The sequence below is a fragment of the Vanessa cardui genome, chromosome 8 (genome assembly GCF_905220365.1).
Source record: "Vanessa cardui chromosome 8, ilVanCard2.1, whole genome shotgun sequence".
NCBI classification, from domain to species: domain Eukaryota; kingdom Metazoa; phylum Arthropoda; class Insecta; order Lepidoptera; family Nymphalidae; genus Vanessa; species Vanessa cardui.
Window position 1 is genome coordinate 11,361,419 of NC_061130.1, and position 26,277 is coordinate 11,387,695.

The window sequence follows — 26,277 nt, forward strand, 5'->3', positions numbered from 1 at the left end:
ATCCGAATTTATACTTTGGTAGCTGCCAAACCAGTTAGTCAACGTAATGATCAAGTTCTAGATCTTCGAACAACCATCTTCATCAAGAGATACTGAAAAACCTGACGAGCGAGCCCAACGACTGGATGATCAACGATTAAAATAGACTAAGTCAAGAACTAGAACCAATCTCCTATGTGATCATTAAATTCCGATGTGATTGAACCAAATTCAATGAATATAGTATGCCCATATTATCACGCTATGATGTTTAAAATAAACTGCTGATATAGTGCTACTCCACTGGCAATATACTCCATTGGTATTTACCACAACTGGTTGAACCACCAGAACCTCTTCTTATCTACGTTACGGGAACTACTGAGGAGTCTGAATATTTCCTTCAGTATATTAGAAATTACAATTCTTCCTTTGAAATGACATCATTTGGAGCAACAAATATTGTACAATACAATAATTTCGCGTCTACGTTTAAAGTGTATCTTATGATAGGTTCACTTCTTTCAGTATCTAAATAAAATCCAGTTTCTGGACATTTATTCCATGGACAACGTAGAAAAAGATTGATCTTCGATGCATGTTCAGTACCACAAGTAATCGAGAAATCATCGCTATATTTAGGATTATGCTTTATAAAAATAAATGTTTAGTTAAAGATTTCAAAACTGCTCTAGAAGGTGAAACAAAAAATGATTTAAAGTCATTATCAATGCAGATAGAACGCCATTGAATGCAGAGCATGAAAGGCGTTTTAATGCTGTCGTAGCTCCTGAAGTCACAGCTGTAGTTGTTACAGAAATTACAAAACGAGGTATTGTTATCACTAAGCGACACAAAAACAATTAAGGTATCGCTGAAACACATCAATCGTATGACAATTATTACGATTATCCAATTATGTTTATACGAGCAAAAGATGTATATCATCTCGGACTGTATGTTAGTTGTATGTACTTTTTTGCGTATCGTATAATGATTAGAGATAATCAATCTAACCATATTCTAAAGTGTCATCAACTGTGTTAACAATTCATTGTTGACATGTACGCTATGGTCGAGAACGAACGATTAAACTACATTCGATACAACCAATCAAAACTCTGAGCCAAAGAGTACATTTATTTACGAGATACAATATCGAATGATAAAGTAGCTGCTGATATTGGATAAAGATCTTCGTACGGTGGAAGTCCAAGACATATGCACGAATATGCTCAGGATGCTATGACGTACGTTCGCAAGTATTGACAAGGTTGTAAACATCGCTATTCGATAGAACCGGATAAAAGAGGACGATTTGATGCAAACTTTTACAGACTATAGAAATTTAATTAAAAATTTCATCGTACCTATACAACATCGTATAAGTTTATAGGTGTTATGACCAATCTGCAGCCTATCGAGAACATCATTGAAGAAGATGAAATAGATGACGAATATTGTTTTTTTTTTAATAATATGATTAGATCTCCCATGTTTTTTTCTTTTTATTTGTTTCTTTATTATTTGTACATTGTTGATGATTAGTAATTAATTACAAAATGAAAAAGTATTTATTTTTCTGCGACTAATGCCCAGCGAAGCGGGCGGGTATAGCTAGTAGTTAATAATATTATAATGTTACTTGTCAAAGCCAGAGCCGAGATGGGCTAAGAGGCGAGGTAGCTTAGTGGTTATAAAACGTAAATCATCACCGATGATTGCGGGTTCAAACCCAAGCAAGCATCACTGGATTTTCATGCTTGTATTTATAATTCATCTCGTACCCGGCGGTGAAAGAAAACATCGTGAGGTAACCTGCATGTGTCTAAGTTCAACGAAATTTTACGACAAATGAATCCACCAATGCGATTGAAGCAGCGTGGTGGAATGCTCCTAGCCTTCTACACAAAGGGAGATTTACTGGCTATACCGATACATGGTATTGTTATAAACAAGTGCCGATAGTGTTGCATAAAAATAACTTGTTCTCAAGCTAAAATATCATCGGTTCGACTGGCGAAACTGGAGGAGTATTTCGTTTTAAAATTTGTGCTAACATATGAATTTTACTTTCCAGTTTAATATTACAACGTTTCATCCTATTAGATACAGTACCGGATTTACCAATAGGCTAAGTAGGCTAGAGCCTAGGGCGGCAGATTTAGAGGGGCGGCAAATTTAGCCCAAATTTGTTATTATCTTACAGATATAAAAATACTTATAGACCGGGAGATGATAATGACCAAATATTTGGTCATTTGTACCAGTGTGGCGGTTCTTTAGGGGTCTAATTACGTAGAGGCAAAAAGGAAATTGATGGTCGTAGCGCTCGCACCGGCGGCCCAATCGCGTGGGCTTTAATCGAACGCATCGGAAAAATAACGAGTGTCGAAGGATTTGTTCCACAAAAATGCTTGTATTTTCAGATAGTCGAAAAAAAACGAAGTAGGCGCTAGCGTAATGCCATACTTCTCGGGTGTGGCTTACAGCCCGCCATACCGACGCGAATACATTAATTTTAATAGAACAATTCAACCATTTGTACCAGGCTAATTTTTGGATAGCTAATTATCGTCGAGTAGCCATTCACGAAAATCACCTTGTCATGCTTTTCCGAAAGTTCCCAATGGCCGTCATACCACTGCAAAGAAATATTTTTTTTTCGCCTAACGATTTGTACCAGTATTGCATTTGAATTTTTGGAAAGTATTAGGCAAAATGTGACCGTTATTATTTTTCCCATACTTCTAGCAGGGGGGAAAAGTGCTGCCATACTTGAAATACTTATTTATTTAACAGCTTTTTAAAATACGACTGTAAAATACGTAAAATCATTTTTTAAATCACGACATCATTATTTTCTCGTCATATGCATGCAATTGTATGTAAAAAAAAATATTATAGATTGTACACATGGGGCGGATGACTGTCGGACTTGAGTTAAAAGGTGAAAAAGAATAAGAAAATTGGATGATGATGATGATGATGAAGGGTAATTAATTTAAATTTCAAAAGTTTCTTTTACTTGGTGGTAGGGCTTTGTGCAAGCCCGTCTGGGCATCCCGCTCATCAGTTATTCTACCGCCAAATAATAGTACTCAGTATTAGTATATATATTATTAGCTGCTTTCCGAAACGGTGGTAGTATTTAATTGCTGACGATTCAAAAACGCTTATTTGTGAAGTTTACTTGAATAATTTGATTTGATTTGATTTGATTGTTGTGTTCCGGTTTGAATGGTGAGTGGGCCAGTGTAACTACAGACACAAGGGACATAACATCTTAGTTCCCAAGGTTGGCGGCACATTGACGATGTAAGGAATAGTTAATATTTCTTACAGCGTCATTGTCTATGGGTGATGGTGACCACTTCCCATCAGGAGGCCCATATGCTCGTCGGCCATCCTATACCATAAAAAAGTCAGTAGGGCCGGCAAAAATTGAATAGCCTACTAGTTTACTAGCGGCAAATTTGTAAATCCGCCACTGATTGGATATATAAACACAATAGTAAACGTACTTTTTTATATTAAAGATGTACTTATAGCAATATCATTTTTTTTCTGTTATGTCATGTTCCCATATAATACTTTAAGTAAGTATCTTCCCGGGTTTGGTCAAAGGTAATTACCTCATTAATAAAGCCATTAGTTCTTCAATTAATCTATTATCCTTATGCTCTACATACATTGAATATAAATTAATTCATCGTACAATCTTTAAGTTCATTTTCATGGATTGCTTTATTTTTTGAGAAATGAGGTTTGATCAAATTCTAAAGGCTGTTAGTGTTCCTCGATGACACAAATAGCCTTTTCGTTTTCATCACTACTCATCGAATGACTCCACAACATCTTGAAGAACAATCCACTGTCCTAATGTCTCGGTGTTTATATAAAAATTAACAAGTTTGCTCTTAAGTTCGCTATTTTTTCTCATAATTGATTTTATTGCCTATCACTTTCCTCTTTTTCTCGGAACAGTTTGTTCTTTTAAAGCATATCAATCATGCAGCGTCAATTTCGATTTAGCCTTTGTTTTTTTTAAGTTTACGACAACAATTTTTAATGGTTTTCTTTTTTTTCATAAACTTTTGAGTTTATGAAATACATCTAATCCTAAATTTTCACCCTCTTACTAACAATCCCTATTTTGGAATTACGATATTAGTACTTTGATAATATTTCCTCGGTCGATTACTGATCAATTAATCTCTCGATTAGTTTATCCAGCTAGGCGTGTACCTGTGTCACCTTTTATCAAGTACAGCACGGAGTAGCAACGAGAACTAAGTCAGCCTCCTGTTTTTCTCACATACTAAGTTATTTTAGTGATTCAATGTAAATCGTAATAGTACTCGGGACATGACATTTATTAGATTCCTTATTATTAAACAACAATTAGTAATTACACTATTATAATTAGTGTATTTAGTAATTAGGGCGAGCGAAGCGAGCCCTACTCTAATTCAACAATCTGTACATTTTTGTGGTACACTTTATGAAAAAAGTATCACGCCTTTAGATTTGAAATTTAACATAGTAATTTAGAATCATGTCTAGATGTGTTATTTATCATTAAAATATCTTTTTTTTTAAATATTTTTTTTAAAAATACAATTTGTATATGGACACTAATGTTAATATACTACTAATTTACTAATATGCTACTAATGCCATCTGTCGAAGGCATGTATCAACTAAATTGTTTAATATACTACTACTAAAGCCATCTGTCGAAAGCATGTGTCAACTAAATTGTTTCTACTATTAGTAGAAACAGGTAGAAATAGCGTCAGCACCATAACAACAACACTACAGATTTTAAAAACAACGTCACTGTTGGTTTATTGTGTGAAAACTAATTATTATTGCGTGAAATATTATTTTATTGCTCAATTTCTCAGGTGTAATATTGATTAAGAAAAAATATTAGGTAAGTGCGTATGATCGTAAGTACCTATGATAGAATTTTATAGAAAAATGCTATCCATTATCCAGTTGTATCTGACGTAAAACATGTTGGTTTAAATGTTTTATTGTTATTGTTGCAGCGAAATGCCACGAAGACGCACGTTAACTGGCCGTAAAGAATGCGAACATAACCGTGTTTCAATGAATGATTTAAGAGAACGTCAGAAAAGATCTCGAAATATGGAATCTAATGTTTCATCGCGGAAATGTTCACTTTTTAGAGTATGCCGTTAATTATGAAACTGCTCAGAAAAATTTGGAGTTAAAACATTGCAATTTATGTCATCGTCGTTGGTTCGATTTACATATTGAAGAAGACGGACTTTGTGCTCTTTGTCGTAAATTTCAAGTAAAAAATGAAATGAATATATTTTCTACAGACAATAATATGGACCCTGGTCCACAACCTGAAGTTTTAAAAAAATTAACATTTCTTGAAGAACAATTAATTGCTCAAGTTCATCCGGTTATAACAGTATATAAACTTAAAGGTGGTCAATTTGGATAGAGTGGCCAAGTTATCAATTTTCATCAAGACATTACAAATTTTACTACCTCTTTACCTCATTCTATTGATACTATTTCAAAATATATTTTTGTTAGAAGAAATTATGGTGAAGGATATAAAGATTTTATTGTAAATCGTGATAATGTTGAGGCCGCTTTGATATATCTTAAAAATAATAATCCTTGGTACCGTGATATAACAATCGACGAAAATAATTTACAATGTTTACCTAATAATGAAAGTATTTTTCAACAAATTGTATTAAGTCAAGATAGACAACAACTTTCATATAATTTAGATAATGAGGATAATGATCAAAATATATTATATGATAATGTTTATGAATCTGGAGCTCCAACGGTGACTTTTCAATGTAATCGTAAAGCATGAATAGTGTACTGAACATTCAGGAAGAAAATGATAGATCTGGTGTTTTACCTTGGCCTATATTGGATCCTGTGCCAATCAATGAATTTACATGTGATGGATATATTTGCAGAGCATTTCCAACTTTATTTCCTACTGGTAAAGGTGACCTTAGAGATTCAAGAGTGCATAAAATTTCTAATAGTGAATATTTTAAATTTCTTATGATGTATGAAGATGGGAGATTTGCAAAACATCCAAGATTTAGATTTTTTGCATTTAATAGTATGATGCGTTGGACAGCTTTGCAGAATGGGAGTATTTGTGTCAGAAAAAATTCACTTTTACGTAATATTGAGACAATTGAACAACTCCGAGAATTATTACAGCGAGAACCAATATTGTATAAATCAATTTTATCATACAATACTAATTTGAGATCATCTAGCTCATATTGGTACGTGAGATCTAGAGAGTTAGTGGATATGATTGAAGAATTAGGAACTCCAACAATATTTATGACATTGAGTGCAGCTGATTTATATTGGCCAGAGCTGTATCGTATATTGGATCCAGACTATAATTATGCCGATCTCAATCAAAGCAGTGAATTTATTCGTAAATCTAAATTATTAAATTCAAATCCTATGATTGTTTCTTATTTTTTTAAAAAGCGATTAGATACTTTTATGGATCATTTTGTTAAAAAATACTTTAAAGTCACAGATTTCTGGTTCCGTATTGAATTTCAACACCGAGGTAGTCCGCACATCCATGGTCTTTTCTGGTTTGAAAATGCACCTGATCTTAAGAATCTCAATCCAAATGATATTACAAGAATTAAAGAAATTATAAACTACTTTGATGAGTTCATATCTACATGGCATCCAGATCCTTCTCAAGTTTATGATATACATCCATCAAAATTACATTACTCTGATATATCTGATGAAGATGTTGATTACAATCATTTAATACGAGCTGTACAAATGCATAAATGTTCTAAAGCGTATTGTCAAAGAAAGAAAAAAAATTCTTCTGAGACTATTTGTCGTTTCAAGTATCCGAAAGAATGTGTCAACGAAAGTAAAATTCAATTTATTCAAAATAACGAAATAGAATATATATCAAAAAGAAATAATTCATATTTAAATAGTCACAGTCCACAAATTTTGAAAATTTGGCGAGCAAATGTTGATTCGCAAGCCATTGTTTCTATTCATGCCGTTCTTAGATATATTGCTAAGTATGCTAGCAAAGGTGAACCAAGATCGGATGGTATGAAAGATTTTATTCGACAAACAGTACAAGAGTCAAATACTAATAGTAATGTTGTACAGATAATCCAAAAAATTTTGATAAAAATGTGTGCTGAACGTGACTACTCTGCTCAGGAAATATTTTGGATTATTATGGGTTGGCCTTTGTATCGATCTTCTCGACAATTTACTACTATAAATTTTAGAATATCTGAAACATGGGAATATCTGGATATGAATAGTGAAGATGGAAGTATTTTTGTTTCGAATTTTTTGGAGAGATATCAACAACGACTAGCAGAATTTGAATAAATGTCTTTATCTGATTTTTTTACAAAAACTTATAAAAGAGGTTCAACTTATAGTATGAGAAAAGTACCTTTTATTCTTAGAGTTATACCAAAAGTGAAATATGATCCTGGCTGCATAGATAATGAAAATTTTTATAAACAACAAGTTATATTACATGTTGCCTGGCGACAGTGAAATGACCTAAATCCTGACAATAATACTTGGAAGATTGTATATGAACGTCATTTTAAAAATAGTAATGATAATAGTCTTAGTTATGAATTGGATCAAATGTTACAAAATTTAGAGAATGAAGAAGATTATGAAGTAATAAATACAGTTCAAATAGAACAACTACATGATTGGATGGAAGTAGCTGCTGGACCACAAAATATTAATCAAGAAGATGATTTAGGTAGAAGAGAAATTGATATCCGATATCAATGGCATTCTATTTCAAGCAAACAACTATTGAATTCATTAGAAACATTTATTGAAAATGAAAAAATTGCAAGAAATCAAAGAAACCCTAACATAAATAATCACAATTATTTGTCAAATTTTGCTTTTTCTGGTGAACAGCAAGAAGTGATTAATATATTTGAAAAACAACTTAATTATCTACAAGGTTACGAGGAAGAACAATCTGTAAAAAGAGTGGTTATACAGGGAAAAGCTGGCTCTGGAAAAAGCACATTGATAAATTACTTTACTTTTCGATTGAATCAAATATTGGGATCATCATCTTATAAATTGCTTGCACCAACTGGTGCTGCTGCTGTGAATATTAATGGTTCGACAATTCATTCTAAACTTTTATTGGGAGTAAATAAAACGTTCAAAGATCTCGATTTACATGCACTTGCTAATTTTCAAGAAGAATTATATGGTTGTAAATTTATAATTATTGATGAAATGAGTATGATTGGATGTAGTCTTATGAGGAAAATTGATTTACGTTTACGTAGAGCTTTTCCTTCAAGGCAAGATGAACCATTTGGTGGATTATTTGTATATTTTTTTGGAGATATTAATCAGTTGCCACCTGTAAATGATAGGCCGCTTTATAGTAATAAAACTGAAGGAAGTGAATTTCTTTTAGAAGGAAAATTGTTATATACATCAAGTATTCAAAAATATTTCTTTTTATCATCATCATTTCGACAGAATGAATCTCAACAAGTTTTTAGAGATATACTTGATCGAATTAGTAATGGTGAATGTACGGTAGAAGATTACAAAAAATTAATGACACGGAGTATACAATCATTATCATTAAATGAACGGATTTTTTTCAACGATGCCATTAGACTATTTGCAACAAACAAAGATGTAAAAGAATTTAATCATCAAAAGTTAAAAGAATTACGTCAACCAGTTGCTTATATTCCAGCTTATCACAATTGTTCCAAGGCAAAATCAGTAAGTGCAGAATTATTAGGTGGACTTGAACCATTTATTATTTTATCGATTGGATCTAAAGTTATGTTACGTTCTAATTTGTGGGTTGAAAATGGATTGGTCAATGGAGCTGTAGGTTATGTCGAAGATATAATTTATGAAGAAAATTGTAGTCCCCCTGATCAAATGCCGCGAGTGATAATGGTCCGATTTGAAAATTATTCTTATTCAACTTACGAAAATAGTGGTTATATTCCAATATTACCCATAACTAAATTTTGGAAAAATGGAAATACCAATTGCTCAAGAAAACAATTTCCATTACAATTAGCTTTCGCAATTACAATTCATAAATCACAAGGTTTAACATTAGATAAAGCTGTTGTAGATATTGGAGAAAAAGAAACTTCTATTGGTTTAACTTATGTCGCGTTTTCAAGAGTAAAAACATTTGAAGGATTAGCATTAAATAGAAGATTTATTTATGATAGATTAAGTAGTATTAAAAACTCAAATATGTTGAAGTGTAGAAAACAAGAAGAAATCCGTATGAGAAATGTAAATGCTTTGATACAATAAAAAATTTAAAATTTGAATTTTTTTTGTCGTATGTGTTATTTATAGAAGTCCATATTAATAATTCATATATTAAAATATACTTTTAATAATATTATTCATTATTAATAGTATATATTATTAATTAATAATAATACATATTATTAGTTAATAATAAATAATATTATTATTTATTATTGTTAATAAATTATAACTAGGTAGAAATACCTCGCGAGCCCTCACAAAGCTGCGCTTTTTGCTAGTTATACTAAATTAGGAATTATTTTTATATAAAAGCGAAGTATATACAATACACATGTTTTATAATTGTTAAAGGTAAATAAAAGCATACAAAAACAAAAACATTTAAAAACAAACTATTAAATTATTAGTGTACTGTTTTCCAGCATTAACTACTTCAGTTTGATCTTTTGATTATTTTTTACACCGAACACCGAACCGGTCACCGAACGAGTATATCTCGGACTTGCGAAATCGAGCAACCCAAAGAACAGATGGAGCAATCACAAAGAATGAGGACGTAAATGTGAGTATGGCGAAACTATGTGGATCACAGTCATAATCTGAACAAACTTAACTAAGGCGATCGGCAGAAGACATGCGGGTTTTTTCTATCTTGACACAAGGCAAATAATTAACAATGCAAACCAATAAATGGAAAATTTACATCTGATTCCTTTGTTTATCTAGCATCCGGGTATGAACCCGATACTACAGTAAATATTACGCTCATTCGAAAGTAGAGATTAGTGAATCATTTTACGGTTTAAATTTCGGAGCTAATTGGAATTTTAACCTGTTGCTGAAAAGTAAATTCGAGCATTTAATTCATATTTTTAATCATCCAGGCATCCTTCGGAGCAACAGAAATAGTAAAATGTATATGTTAAATGCTCAACAATTTTCTTCAACGTTTAAAATTAAGGACCATGATAAAATGGGCTCATTGCTCATAGGTCAAACGAATCGCTATATTTTTACAATTTTACTTAGATACTTAGTACTTTATGGGTCGTGAGGACTATAAGAAGGATATTATTAATCAAGATAAGGAAGTACAATTAATAATTTTTTTTTATTGGCCGTTTTCGTTTACAAATTCATCTTTCAGTTATAGACTTCCACAGAAAACTATAATTCTAAAAGTCTATTTTATTTGACTACCAAAATACTCACTAGGATTTTTTTGTGGTAACACTTTTGCAAATCAGCAAGTAAATATATTGAAAAAAAAATTAGCTGTGCCCGAGACCTTGTACGCGTTTGAATTTAACAAAAAAAAAAAAAAATTATTGTAGCCTAAATCACTCCTTATTATATCAGTCCCGTCAAAATCGGTCCAGTCGTTCCAGAGATTAGCCGGAACAAACAGACAGACAGACAAAAATGGTAAAAAATATTATTTTGGTATATGTACCGTGTGTATACATATGCTTTGAGTAAAAAAGGGCTACTTTAATATTACAAACAGAGAATCCAATTTTATTATAGATAAATGTACTTTACTGACATACTCTATAATTAAAATGGTGGAAAACAGTCATAATACCTACTGACTTTTTACATCGAATATTTTCCTTTGCTTTGTTAAAAAAAAATCCCGTCATCATTAGTTTCGATAGAATTTAATTTCCGAACCGACAGTAGGTAGACATTACATGCAACTGAAAATGTAACACGTGATTTGATATAAAACAAAATCATGCCGGCTCGGAAAAATACAGAAGGGCGACGTGTAATCTAATCGAATCATAATGTTTACGAATATGACAAACGTTTTATATGGAATGTTTAATCTTTAATCCGAAGCGGAGCCAGTAGCTACTAATGTAACGAAACTCCTAATCTTCGTATCACGGCGACTTATTCCTTATCATAACTTGTCAAAGCACATGCACACAATTATCAATATTTATATAATTACAAATATTAAAATGGATAATACAGTCTTTAGTTGTTATCAATAAACAACATATTATACATTATCTGTTATTATAAATCTTATAGTATTTTCTTTTGTATTAAAATATTATAATAATGAAAACACAAACAATAATGTTGTAAATATATCGAATTAAATGTATAAACTATTTTTTTTGGAAACGATTAGGTTGCCTTTAAAAATAGTCGTGACCGTTTTGTTTGAGATATACACTAAACAGGTTTTTTATGGTTGTACATTATATATCAATAGATATACTATAAAAAGTCATAAACAAAATATCAATATAGAACTTAGATACAATTCAATAATAAAACTAAATTATTACAATATTAATTAGCAAAAATGCAAGTTACAATTAAGATTTTTTATAGTCATTCTTTGTTTGTGACGCAATCTTAGCTTTATCATTTGGATTGGCGTTTTGGCGATCTGACGTGATCTTAGCGCCTTTGGACTTTGTTCTGGGTCCTATACTAGAACACATACCGATTTTTTTTGTCTTGTCTTTGGGAGATAGTTGTCTTCGCATTTAATACTAACTGGTATGCTAGTTAACAGTTGATATATGTTGTAGTCATTTCTTAATCTGTCAATTTAAATTATGTTTTAAAGAAGTTACCAAATAGTCAACAAGACTTCCACAATTGTGTAATTAGAAATATCGCCAATATTAACTTCATAATTATTATTTTTTATTTCAAAGACAACTAATAGTATATTATATAATTCGTACATTATAAAACCATTTACAACCCCAATAAAAATGTAAAAAAAAATCTTATTTTATACACAACAATGAACGTTATTTTTAATTTAATTAATAATTAAAAGCAGTATTAAAATAACATTTTAAATGTCCTGCTGCTGGTCTCCTTAATAGTTGTTTTTTTGGATAGGTTTGGAATTGATTCCTCAATACTGCTCCGATGTGAGTTGCTTAACACAACACAGGCTCCTTATAGAATAAAATTAGCCTGTTCTAGCCATTAGCCTTCGATATAATTCACGATCATTACTATTTGTATTAAGTTTTTTTATTTTATTTAATACTACTTGGCACCTAGTAAACATTTTTCGAAATCTAGTATATTTAAAATATATTGGTACGGTATTCTGTGCTCGAATGGTCTACATCCGAATACAATTCAAATAATCTACTTCTATAATGTTTATGTAGAAGTTATTCGTATAACTATTTCGTTACTAATTAGTAAATTGCATGTTTTATTTTAAAATAATTATATGTGCAATAAACTAAAGATATCGCGTACGTGAAAATTCACTAAGCATATTAATCGCATAAAAATTATAGATATCTAATAGGTTTTTTAATGTTGTGCCACATTGCTTAAGAGCTTAATTTTCAATCAAGATTTACTTATGTTAGCGGTGTGTTCTGGAATTTTCGATTCATGCGTTTATTTATCACAATAATACGTTTATTGATTAATTTCGTAACTTTGGAGATTCCTGAAAAGAAAATGGTTACTTTTGTTAATGGAATAAACTAAATGCCTTATCTATATCAATAACAAAAATTTTAAAGTAACTTGTCTGTGTGGCGCTCTTTCACGATCAAATCGCTAAACCAAATTTGATGAAATGTATGAAGCAAACTGGAAGTCCAAGGAAGGAGATAGGCTACTTTTTTACCTGACACATGGCAACCAGCACCCTGAAACGCGAGATAAGCCGCGGGCGGCTACTAATGTAATATAAATTAATGCAATTATTTATCAATGCAACTGGGAACACACTATTTGGATTCGTGTTGTAAACCTTATTAAATATTTTAATTCAAATTGGGGTCCATGTCAGTCGTGGTTCACCTGAACAACGCGGCCGGCTTGTGCTAGCTCGTCAACCACGGCATAAAACTGGTGCGGAGGTATGCCGCAAGGCCGCTCCTGGTAAGTCTCAGGTGGCACAGGGCGGAACATGTGAGTGGCATCGTTGGCGATAGTAGAGAGAGGGCTAGCTAATGGGACCTCGCAGGTGTTTTACCCCGGTGCTCAGCCATCTTATCCGGCGCAGCGTGTCAGCCGTTGACATCCAGCCTCAAGCGGCGGGCTCGGGGAGTTCGTTGGGTCCCACGTACCCGTCCCCCAACCGGCTGTCATGCATGATGCATTTCCTCCTTAACTAAAAAAGAAAGGTACACATAGGTACAATGTACAGAAACTAAGTAAAATTTAATCCAGCAAATGGGCCACCACTTCATTGTAAATTGTCACTGCCTGTAGACATTGTCACTTACATCACTAATGAAAAAAATAATGAAAACTTTGGGAACTAAGATGTTATTGTGCTTGAGTCTCAAATAAAAAATAAATTTTTGATTATGGCAGCCAGTAACATCATTTATACGTTTATGTTTCCATTGCAATGATTACATAGAAACTAATTTTCTTCATTTATTATTGAGGATTTTTCCTTGACATTTCCTTGAGGATGAGACCCCTTATGTCGTGTCGGCAAACGGGACTACCTTTATTATACTGTCATGCCTCCTTTTCGTCGCCGCATCCTATTTTCTTGGGTGCACGTAACGCGTTTATATAATGTAGGCTGTATAAATTTTATTTATTTTACTCCTTTTTTGAATAATTTTCTTTAATTATAACTTCTTCAGTAACCATCAAGGTCGATGTTCCAAGTATTCTGATGGATTCAATTTCATTCAATGGATATAATATATATGTCGCAAGCAATTAGCTTAATCAGTCATTTGATAGAACGCCTAGCCACTTTTCTAAACGGCGGTGTTCAACTAGCGGTCTGAATGATAATAATCAATCAATATATCTTTCGTTCATAGAATAAAGTAACATGCTTTAGCTCTCCTTTTTTGAAATTGGTTAAAAAATACCGACCTCTATTTTTTGTCTTCTCACCTTACCTAACACTAACCTAAAATGCTTCGTTCCTGAGATGTTGGCAAAAATAAATATTATAATTGTAAATTTTAAATTAGGTTGTTTATCAACAATTTCGAGAGTAATAGCATACATCCCTACAGAGTCAGTTTTATGACAATTTTGCGCAATAAAATGTATGAATATGAGTCTCATAGCCAAATGATTAAAAGAAACCACAAAAAAACATAGTAGTTGTTATAATCAGATATATATATATATATATTTTATGTCCACATGTAGGGAGTCCCTATTCTATGAATGGAAGATGTATTGGCTGTCATTCAAGCCCGCTGTTCGAACGCCGCCCATTAGTAAAGTGTCTAGGCTTTTAATTAAATAACTAACTTAAACATTTGCCTGCGACAAAGATATAATACTTTAATCTAGGTGATTAAACGGATGAGGAAAGGCGGATTAAATCACAAAGCCACGGCATTAATTCAAATAATTTATCTTATCTAATAGATATGTATTTAAAATTGGGAAATCACATTTTTCGTAATGATATGCATGTGTATGAAGTATGTTTATACATATTAGGTAATTATATTTACAAAAAAAAAAGTATTGGAGATTTTTCACGATTGACATAACATATTACGTTCGTTTTTATATATATTTATCGTTTGTCTATTAATTTGTCTGTAAGGTTGTTGTGTTATGGACAAATAATTTTGTAGGTTGACGTCTGGGCGACGAGTTTAATCAGGTAGATGAATGAATTAAGTAATATTAATATAAATTAAAAAAGCAAATGCCCTTGTATAATTAAACATCATTTATAAAATATAACTTATGTTCAGAATATCAGTAATCCATCATCCGCGCGATCGAAGTGGGATGCGATCTTGTAATTGGGACAAGGGCAATCCGCCTTAGAATCTCCGCCACAATAATCAAAGTTCTGAATCCGATTGTTCAATATTAAAATAGAGTATCGATTTCCATTTTTTTTCCGGACTTTGGACTTCTTACAAGGAATAAAATTCAACTCCGATGTGGCAGTCCAAACCACTTTCAAAGAGTTTATTCATTCTCGGCCTGATGGTTTTTTTAATAAAAGGATCAATGAACTACCTATGAGATGGCAAATGTGCATAGATAACAATGCTGCATACTTTGATTAATTAAATATATTTTACAAAACAAAAACTTTGTATTCTTCCCGTACAAAGCACCAATTAGGTACTTATGTAAGGACTTAAATATTTAAGGCATTTACGAAAACGACACTTTTTCACTTATGGTTAGCTCTCCCATGGTTTTATGGTTTGAATTTAAAGAAAATAGCCGATCTATCGTTAATCTTTTAATTTATTTTAAGATTTTATTTAAATACACCTTATCCAGTAACGGCAGCCCCGGCAGCCGCGGCTGTGGAAGTTTTGGTTGGTAGGAATCCCGCATTATTCGGTTTCACAGCGATTCGGGCCCTGTTGAAGCAAGGTCCGGGGAGTGCGGTGGATGTCGCAGATATTCCAATAGTAGCTCATTTTACTTAGTTGTTGTTTGTAATGCTGTGTGTGGTTTTACGTTGTCATGAAGCAGCAGTGGCCTAGAGCGTTTAAATAATGTCGGTTGTGAAGCAGCTAGTTCTTGCTTACAAGGGCTGCAGTTGTTAACAATAGATATCTGCCGTAATAGTTTGGCCAGATTTTAGAAAGCTGTAGCTAACGGTACTAGTCTAGTAGTTTGGAGCAGGATTTGGCTGGGGCTCAAGCCAAAATTCGATTTAAATCTTTTCATTATTGTGTCGTGTGTTCGATTCGCTCAATCCATGAGGTCCCCATCGTTCACTTTTTATCACTTAACCCCGAAGCCTGCAACTATCTCTAAAATTCTTTGTGATGGATCTGCTTCTACAATAGCCTTTAATTATTATCTTTCCTCTTTGGTCTCCGGCCGTCCACGGAGTTGGTTCTAAAGGTCGAAATTATCAAAACGAAAACATTGTAACCAAAAAAGTACGTGTTATTTTTTACGACACCAGCGTCGTGCCCATCAATAAACTTTAAATTTATTTCGATATTCCGACCGATATATCATGTTTTTCATTGTGCGGTAATAAGAAAAAGTAATGAGGAAAAAAATGAATGATATCAACGAATTTCTAAAATTGAATTTCGAATTTTTAATCAAAGGCGAGATACTTCAGATCAAAGTGGTAAGTAAGATAAAACGCTAATAATAATTCGTGAAAGCTGGACTTGACAGAAATGCTTCACGCGCAAGGTTTTATAACGGTCATCTCCTTTGAACATTAATACACACAAGAAACATTAATAGCATTCATTCATATATTTACTAAATGTAAGGATATTGTGTGTATGAGTCAGCTTTTATTTGAACTACAGTTATTTTGAATTGAAAGTTCGTAAACACGTTGCCAGTCTTGGACAGACAACATCGTGTAAAAATTACTAGCTATAGCCTTATCTGACCAAAAAAACAGGATATATCAACAGTATATTCGATTTATATTTATGTCCCTGTCCAACTCATAGTATTATGATATAAAACATCAAAAGTTTTATCATATGTTTATGATAAATAGATACATTTTTGCGAATTTTGGCTCATGACATAATTACATTCTGGATTATGGATTATTGATAAAAATGTGATAAATTAAATCTTTATCTGTTTCAGCGCATCACAAAAAAGACAATTTTTATATAAATATCCCATGATGTACCAGCAGTCGACACAACAGGTTGTTAACAGTTGCAATGCGTGCTCTCATCGTTTTAGCCCTTTGCCTGGCAGTGGCTTCTGGTGAGTTCTTCTTCTTCTTAATAAATAAATTTATCACAATTTATTACTATCATATATGTTTCTTTAGTATATGGCCATTTGAAGGGCTTTAATTTGAATGAATACTGCCAAAAAGAAATACTCCTGGTTTGAATGAAATTCATGAATATGTTTCGTGTTTGATGATTAAAGTTTCTTTACAGCCGATAGGATCATTGGGGGATCCACGACGACGATCGATCGATACCCATTCAGTGGCGCCCTGCTTCTATCGCCCTCAGGCTCTGGATCGTTCTGGCAGTCTTGCGGTTCTTCTATTTTGAATAACAGAGCTGTTCTAACTGCTGCCCACTGTTTCGAGTGAGTAAATCGGTACATTCTGACGTTGTACATGATGATTTATGAAATCTTGAATGGTATTATGTCTATTAAATGCTCATACATCTTATGACTCGCCTTAATTTAAATATATTTCTTACATAAGTGACATTCGTTACAGCCGATTCCCATCAACTTCCCAATGGCGCGTACGCGTTGGTTCCACTAATGCCAACAGCGGCGGTGCTGTCTTAACAACGAACAGAATCATCAAACACCCCAACTATGTAGCGAGGACCTTAGACAACGATGTTGCCGTTTTGAGAATCAACGGCGCCTTCTCTTTCAATAACAACGTTCGTGCAGCGCGCATCGCCGGTTCTAACTACAACGTCGCCGACAATCAACCCGTGTGGGCCGTCGGATGGGGACTAACCAGTGTAAGTCTCAAATCATCCGCTTTCAGTACACTGTGTACTTATATTGTTTTTGCAGTTATACTTGTCATTTAACAATGCGTTAGTGGTTAATGTGCTCTCAACAATAAATGAAATTATATTTTAATTATTTAATTTTGAATTTTATGTAGAATAATAAATAAGACCGAAACTCCATATAACTAATATATAACCAATTATATTTCAGGTCAACGGCCGCCCTTCTGAACAGCTACGTCACGTACAAGTTTGGGTCGTAAACCAGAACACATGCAGGACGCGTTACTTGGAGATCCCTCGCACAGTCACTGCTAACATGTTGTGCGCGGGCTGGCTCGACGTTGGCGGTCGCGACGCTTGCCAAGGTGACTCCGGTGGCCCTCTACTCCACAACAACATTGTTGTCGGTGTGTGCTCTTGGGGACACAGTTGCGCTTTGGCTCGCTACCCTGGAGTCAATGCTCGTGTATCACGCTACACATCCTGGATTCAAAACAACTCTTAAACTTTTTACTTTAAATAAATTTGAATTATCACTCTGAAGTTGTACTTTTATTGTATATTTCCACAGCAGTTTAATAATAATAATTACTATGAAAAATATAAAATTTTAGCTTACTAAAATTATAATGATGTCAAAAAAAAAAAAATTTAATGGCTTGACAAAAAATTCTAAGCAACTCTTAATTTGAATTTTTAAAGTAAATGTAATTATTACTACTAATTCATGATTTCATTTTACAAAAAAAGGAAATTGAAGTAGCTAGGATTGATTACAGATATAAATTGACAAAAAATTAGGTATTTCCTTAACAAACAAATATTCATATTATAATCATATCGTGATTGAAGCAGGTAGCTTTTCTCTATAGCATATCAATCGTTTATTCTATAAATATTTATGTTAACTAGCTGTTGCCGACGACTCCGATCGCCTATCTTTAAGAACGAGCTCAAAAATGGGTGTATTATAATATATATTATAATATTGGATATATTACTAATTTATAATTTTATTTGTACAACAATACTATGTATTTACGTATCTGTAAATGTATCGTCTCCAGTAGAAATATGAAAACTCTAATGCATTTATAAAATCTCGATATTTATTATCTGTATATTAAATGTTATGTTCCTCTTTTCTTGAGAGTTTTGATATTCTTGTGTCGTTCACGATTATCTATTATTGTGCTCCACTCTTTAAGCTACTTTATTGCGCTCTAGACTGCGTTGTTCGTCCCTTTTATAAGCTCTACTGTTGTAAACTATACATTTAATATCTAAATCTATAACAGCTTAAGCGAGTATCTCTATTCATAAATTTTCCGTTAAAATATGATCTTAAAAATTACAAGTTTGCATTGGACATTGAAATTTTTATTAGAAGTCGCCGAAACTGATCCATAATTATCTTTCATTATAAGTTGTAAATTTCATAACCCGTAGCTCTTTTCCATTTTTGCAAATATCTAGTAATAAACAGGGTCTTGACTGTAGGGGTAGGGTGGGTTATTTAAAATATCGAAGCCCGCCTTATCGTCGCGTTGTCGTGCAGAAGCAGCACACCTTTTGTCAATTATTTTTGTCAATTTTGTCAATTCTTAGCCAATACAAACCAGAAAATGGTTTAATGGTTTGTAAAATATATTAATGTGTATGTTTTATTATAAAAAGAAATAAATAAAAAAAATAATAATTTTCTCCGTCTTTTCTCTTTAATGGCTTCGTTTAATTCCTCTAATATATAAGCTTAGTATTTCCCGCTTATAGCTTTACCTTTACTTTTATAATTAATCGATATATATTTTGCAAAAAATCTGTTGCCATGAATTTCCCAGCTGACAGTGACACCTTCATCTTCTTTGGAGGCGTTGTTCACATTTTATTACATTGTATGGAGTCGTGTTTCGACGCAGGTTGATAATAATGAACCCAAATTTCATCTCCAGTAACAAGCCGAATTAATACACCATACTTGTCTTCGTTGCAGAGGTCCAAAAATGCATGTGAATACTTTACGTGTTAGTTTTTGTTTTTGCGGCGACATGAGCATTCTCGGCACCTCTCTTGCGCTGACCTTAGTCATGCCAAGTTGATCATACAGGATTTCAAAAATGGTTCTGTCGCATCCCAAACGTTTCTGCCAATGCCTAGCTGGCATCCCGCAAGACAGGCTTGCCTAGTGCGGGACCACTGGATGTTTTGCGACTATGTTAACTTTTCATGTCAATAAATTTATTTTTATTTTATTTTAACTGTTTCTTTTTTAATTAGGCTTCGACGAGTACAAGTTTCCTAACTTTTTGGACACTATAAAAGTTATTGATTTCGGGAATTAATTGATACTTTTTGGACCCCGGGGTCGTCTTCAAGTAAATTCCTTCCTTGTGCTACTGTACGCCATGGTTTTCTCAGGCAAGAGTAAGCCGATGATATCTCATTCAGTATGGTCGGAACTGATTTTCCTTGTTTGGTAATGAACTTTAAAACGGTACGATATTCGAAATTTTGCATATTTCTCTTTTCACTCCCAATTATTTTGCTTGGTTGCAAACAGTAATTGTTTTATAATAATGAAACCTCGTATTCATACTAATTATGAGTCACTGAACACGTTACCATCTTAAAGAGCTTAATCATCCCCTTTCAACTCTCTCATTCTGCGATCCTAAAAACACAACCTCGTATATTTAGTATCAGCATTGAACCCGTACGAAACCGGGGCTGGTCGTTATTATTTGTTTATAATTTATTATTAGTCTGCAAAAATATTATAAATTTAAGAATTGCGCTGTCAGCTTTAACACGAGATTATTTTAGATGATTGATATGTGTAAAATGTTGTTTAGAACCAAACTAGCTTACCTCGTTAATTTATAATTTTTATAATGAAGCTATACGAATATGAAAATGCACATTACTTTAACTTGCCTTTTGTAAAACGAAATAGTCATCAATATTAATCAGCGCCATCTAGCGAAGTATATAAGCATTATTATGTGTAATACAGTACGCTTCATTTATTTCTTGTGAATTAATCAATTAAGGTTATGCCGTTCAAAGATAGATGGCGCTGTATTCATTATTATTTTATGAATGTATTTCAAATAATTGGGAATTCATGCAAAGAAACACTGCTTGTACTTTCCTGCTATTAATTATTAGTAATATTATGTTACTATACACGCATGTACAGAAACAATACATTAATTCCCATTATTCTATATATTGTAAATATGTTGGCACGATTCCCAAATAATAAGACAGACTTTGAATAAGAATCTTAGCGTCATATCTCTAATTGTCAGATATTTAAATGTTCTAATAGAGTCCCTATAAAGGTTATTTGTTGATTTGTCCATAAAACTGTTATTAATTCATTGTATTAAAATAACTACATGATTAAGATGAAAAAAGATAATCCTTCTTGATAATAAATAAATACATTTAGTATAATAGATCTTAATACAAGACATTACAAAGTTCACAATACGCCGAAAACTCACTTCACTGCTGTCGTACTCCACTTAAATTATTATTATTAGAAACAATAACACGACCGGCTAATTAAAATGCCATGACAAAGGAAATTGAAGCAAACAATTTGCAAGACGCATCGCTTTGTCAACACGTACCTATTGTATCTCAATAAAGAGCATTGTTCACACCGCTCTACCGGCCGACGCATCTCATAACAGCAGTCATTATGTCCACATATTTACAAATTAGCGTGATTCTGTACGTGTAATTATTTACCATATAGACAAAAGATATCAGATAGGCAGCTGCGCGCGCGCATTCAACCGCGCGACGTATCGGATAGCGCACGCGCGTAAATATTTTTTTGTATGTGAAATAAATCGATACGTAAAAATGATGCTCGCTGGAGCTGAAATAGTGAAAGAGAGTGTAGCATTCAAGAAAGATGATCACGGAAATTCCGCGGCCGTCATCGCACCCGGACCATCCCAGCCTGGGACTACGGGCCTCACCCGGGTACCAACTAAGGAGCCCGTTGACATCCAGTTCACAAACGTCACTTGCACCGTTTCACTGGGAATAAACAAAGGTATTTATTGTGCACATACTATTTCCTTAAGTAGAGCTCCGTATTATTGTTCATATAAATCGACTGTTAATTAAATAAATAATTAGTATACAACAATTTCGAAGTAATCTTATTTTGAAGCGAATAGTATAGGAAATAGACAAATTAAATACTGATAAGTAATTTGTTATTGTCGTGTAAAGTTGACTGTCGATTTACAAATATATGATGACTTTGTTAATAAAATAAGGCTGACTAGGTTAAAGGTTACTAGAGATCAGCAAACGAAGGTAAGATTTCAGAAAAACATACGTAACGATTTCTTTAAATTCTTGTGTCATGGTTTTATTACATATAAACAAATAACTCTATCTAAATGTCAACAATAAAGTGCCGAATTAATAAATATTTATGTAAACAAAGAAACGCGTTATTAAAGCGGAACAATTGAAGACAAAAATTTTGACTTGTGTTTATATATAACTTTATAGCATTAAATCTTATTATAATTATGTAACTTATCATATACTGTTACATATAATGATGTATTTTCTGACATAATAACACTGTTATATTCTATATTAAAATTTACTATATACATTAAACAATCGTTTGATGCTGCGATCGAAATTAAGCACGTTAAACTCAGAAATAACCCTTATATGTACGTTTGTAAAGTAAGAGTATGGAAATATCCTTTTACTGGGCTCAAGCAGCCTCTACTTGGGTATCTTTTTCACCTGCAACCTGTACCAAAAGAAATTTTCATCCCCAAGTTATTTATTTCCTTTACCGAATTATTACACAAATTAAGCACAATTGCACGAAACACCGTTAGTGCGAGCTTAAACTCACAACTTTCAGCTCATATTCACGTACTCCAACAAAATGTAACTTTACTCAAAAAGCTCGCGAAATAGCTTCGATAGAACCAATACTGACTCACATTGCGTATTCTGCCGCCAAAATAGTAATATTATACAAAAAGTAATATCACATTTGACTATACATAAAGGAGTATTGTATAAATTGAGCGAATATGTAGGTAATGTTTTAAGTAGTTTTAGTTGTGTGTGAAGTTTAACAAACCGTTACACTACATATAACTATGATTGTGAGTTTGTATTGAGTCAATTATTTGATTTGAACAATTGTTTGTGAACCGATTATATATTTATAAACACGTTTGTGGGACATTGTTAAATATTTCCAATTATAGAGTAGGAAAGGATGATTGTTATTTTTAAAAGAACGAATAGCTCCAGTTCGTTAAATAAAAAAAAAAACAGATAGACAGCAATAAATATGTACATATAAAGACGCTTTCGCCGTTTCTTCTGAACTACATTTATTTCCTTCCAAAAACACATGTGTTTTTAATTAATAAGCAATTGGTTTGGCATAGCATTTTATTTATACATACATAGCGATTAGCATAGCATTTTATATAATCGCAATGAATGTATTACTTCTATTAGATTATTATATAAAATAATTTTGGAAATATTTTGGCTCAAAATGTGAAATTCTAATTCGACCAGAAAATAAGTAGCTCAATTTCAATCTGAAGTAAAAAACTAGATGTGATATCAGAACCGGTACTTAAACATTTAAGTTGGATGCGAGTACACTTCCTACTGATACGTACCTAGTTAAATATCTATCTATATATTATAAGGACAATTAATAAATAGGCTTAATAATTAAATTACCTTTGATCAATTACAACAAACTTATTTTTATTCTGTTCTATTGTTGTTGCTATAGTTCTTAAAAGCTTGTTAAAATTATTTCAAATCCATGCCGTACAAGCTATACGCCCCAACGAAGCACAGGTACAATAACTCTTAAACTAATTTTCTCTTATAATATGGCTGTTTTGTACAAAAACTTATAATCTAGAATTAGAAATATGGTCTTATCTCTCTTAAATGGTGAAGATGCATCTTGGGAGCAAGTTACCCGCATGCAAGTTTTTGAGTCGCCGTGATTTTTACTAAACTTGTTTCCAAGAAGAGCCGAGCTTAAAAAAATCCTGTTAAGAAAATATAATGGGACGAGAACTTTTCGGAAATCACAATTTATCGTCAACTTTATAGACATATTTTAGTTTCTCGTTGTCATGTGTAAAAGTATTTACTTGAAAGATATAAAAATCGATTTTTAAATTATTAAATAGTGAATTAATAATGTATTTAATAATAATAATAATTTATTAATTTATGTAATAAATGGAAATGCACAAGTAAAAAACATGATCGTTATAATATTATTTTCTTAGTTCTTATCATTATCAATGTAAATAATGTGATAATTTATCATTAAGGCCGCTAGTGATTTCAATCTTAGAAGAAAAATCGATATTATTTATCTATTTAACGATCTAATTTAGCTGTAGAATTTCCAATTATAGTAATTAATTTCAATTTAAAAAAGTAGTTATTTATAAATAGTTATAAAATGACGATGAACATTTATATAAAAAATAGAATTGCAATGATTAATATTAGCTAATTAGGATTAGGAATATTAAATAATCATAAATTTGAGTTATTCCGATAGAAGGATCAGTAAAATAATAAATATAAATAACAATGATCGATATTACTTAATTAAGAATATTAGTAACTATTATAGGCTTGTGCACATCCCATTTTGCCTTACTATTTCTTAATATGTACATTGTCCATATTACGCATTTCGCTTGTATATATATCTAAAGATATAATAAAAAAAACCGTAATAGGATAGATAAGAATTGAATATTTCAAGATATAAACAATACGTAATACTTTTCGAAGACAAAATATACTATATCTAATTTATAGTATATTTTGTCTTCAAAAAGTCGTATCTAATTTAAGAAAATGTAATCGTCAAAATAAAAATAAAAAGTAAAGTATCTGTTAATAATACTGAAAATTTAAATAAAAAAACTTTAAAATGTTGCATTTATAAATATTACTTTTGTCCTCCCTACTACATTTTATTAAAAGCATTTCTGTTGTTTACGTAACTTTTCATATTTATAATTAACAGTGATTGATTTTATTCCAACAATATTGTGTAAATCCATAATAGGTAATATTCATTATTAAAAAAAAAAAGTGTATAAATACCCGAAGTAAACAAACTTGTACCACCTGGTTCTGTCTTCGCGAATTCAATACTTTCCTTGAACAAGGAGTTCGCTTAAAAACTCCTTGAATAATTTTATCTTTGCCACATCATAAAAACGTTGCCTAAAGAGTCGCATTATTGGCCTATGTCTATTATAAAAAGTGAAGAGTTAGTATGTTTTGATTTCCATGCGGGATATGTAATAATCAAGAATTACTTATTTTTATTTATCTATACTTATAGGGTACATGTATCTCAGTAGAATATACATATTTATGTAAAACATCGATTCAAAAGTGCTTGCAAGAACCTGATTTGACATATATTAACAAAACCATTTTAAATCGAATCATTCGATTGTAATTTGTGATATCAACTTTTTGTGTACATGTTCTTTGGAATCATGTTTTAAGTTTTTTGCCTCTCCTTTACAATAAAAACTATAAAAAAACAAACGACTTTTTTATGTTGTCGTTATAATATATCGATGATAATTTTACTTTAAGATGATGCGACTTGTTGACCGTGGACTGGAAGCTGACTTTTGACTAACCTACTGACCCAATAGCAATAATAACTGATTGAACGGTTGAGAGATATTATTATGAAATGAGCCACATGTCAACGTGACATAAAAGGAATGATGCTTACTAATTAAGCTAATTTTCCTGTACTTTATCCAATCAATATAATTAAGTTAGCACAAGTACATCGTTTTATATCATTATTTTTAAGGATAAGAGTTCACTGCTTAAACCTTGATTTATTAACACAAATTAATAACAGTGCTTAAAAATATACAAATATGAATTAAAGATAGTTACTGTACAAATCTTGACCGCGTGGAATGGTAGCGAGAATGCTAGCAGCATTTCCCCATTGAATCGCAATTCCGACCCTCTGGGCTAAAAACGACCAGGCCTCCTATCACCAGTGAAGGCAATAACACGAGTTATACTTTTAATGAAACTTTTTGCACCACTACCCCAAGGCCCAAGTATTTCGATGGTAAAATTTAATACAAAATGAAAATAACTGGAAGTTGACCTCAAGCCTTTTTATTTTTTGTTGACTCTTTCGTAAATATACAATGACAATGTTATAAGCACAATCAGTCATTTCTTACGCCTTCGATACACAATCGACCATTAATAACAAGCCTCTATTAAAATTGGCTCACTGATGAAACCGGAAAACAGTAGACAAAGTATTACAGATCAATTCATTCACAAAGAACACCTCCTCCCTCCCCCTCAACGTTATATTATAATCGGTGAATCTTAGTGTGAGTGAGTTACGCTTGTGCTTACGAGATGTCGTGTGACAACCGGAACAAAATTTAGAAAAAAAAAACAGTTAGATTACATTATATAAGAT

The 26,277-nt window shown here is 32.2% G+C and overlaps 2 protein-coding genes and 1 long non-coding RNA gene across 3 annotated transcripts in view; 2 read left to right on the forward strand and 1 right to left on the reverse strand.

The window, feature by feature from the left end:
* Nucleotides 1–12,302: 12,302 nt before the first annotated feature.
* LOC124531907 lies at nt 12,303–13,953 on the reverse strand. The gene is made up of 2 exons (XR_006966612.1): nt 13,791–13,953; nt 12,303–13,444 (listed from the first exon to the last, which is right to left on the reverse strand). It is a non-coding gene; the product is annotated as an uncharacterized LOC124531907 (long non-coding RNA).
* Nucleotides 13,954–16,885: 2,932 nt separating this feature from the next.
* On the forward strand, nt 16,886–18,272 carry LOC124532083 (trypsin, alkaline C-like). The gene is made up of 4 exons (XM_047106722.1): nt 16,886–16,995; nt 17,178–17,334; nt 17,474–17,732; nt 17,938–18,272. The coding sequence occupies exons 1-4, from the start codon at nt 16,950–16,952 to the stop codon at nt 18,232–18,234; spliced, it is 759 nt and encodes a 252-aa protein (XP_046962678.1). The 5' UTR covers nt 16,886–16,949; the 3' UTR covers nt 18,235–18,272.
* A 3,234-nt stretch (nt 18,273–21,506) lies between these two features.
* LOC124531695 (ATP-binding cassette sub-family G member 4) overlaps nt 21,507–26,277 on the forward strand; it is a 34,011-nt gene continuing 29,240 nt past the window's right edge. The window contains exon 1 of the mRNA XM_047106193.1: nt 21,507–21,801. Within this exon, the coding sequence (XP_046962149.1) occupies nt 21,606–21,801 (196 nt within the window). The 5' untranslated portion in view covers nt 21,507–21,605. The remainder of the gene's footprint in view (nt 21,802–26,277) is intronic.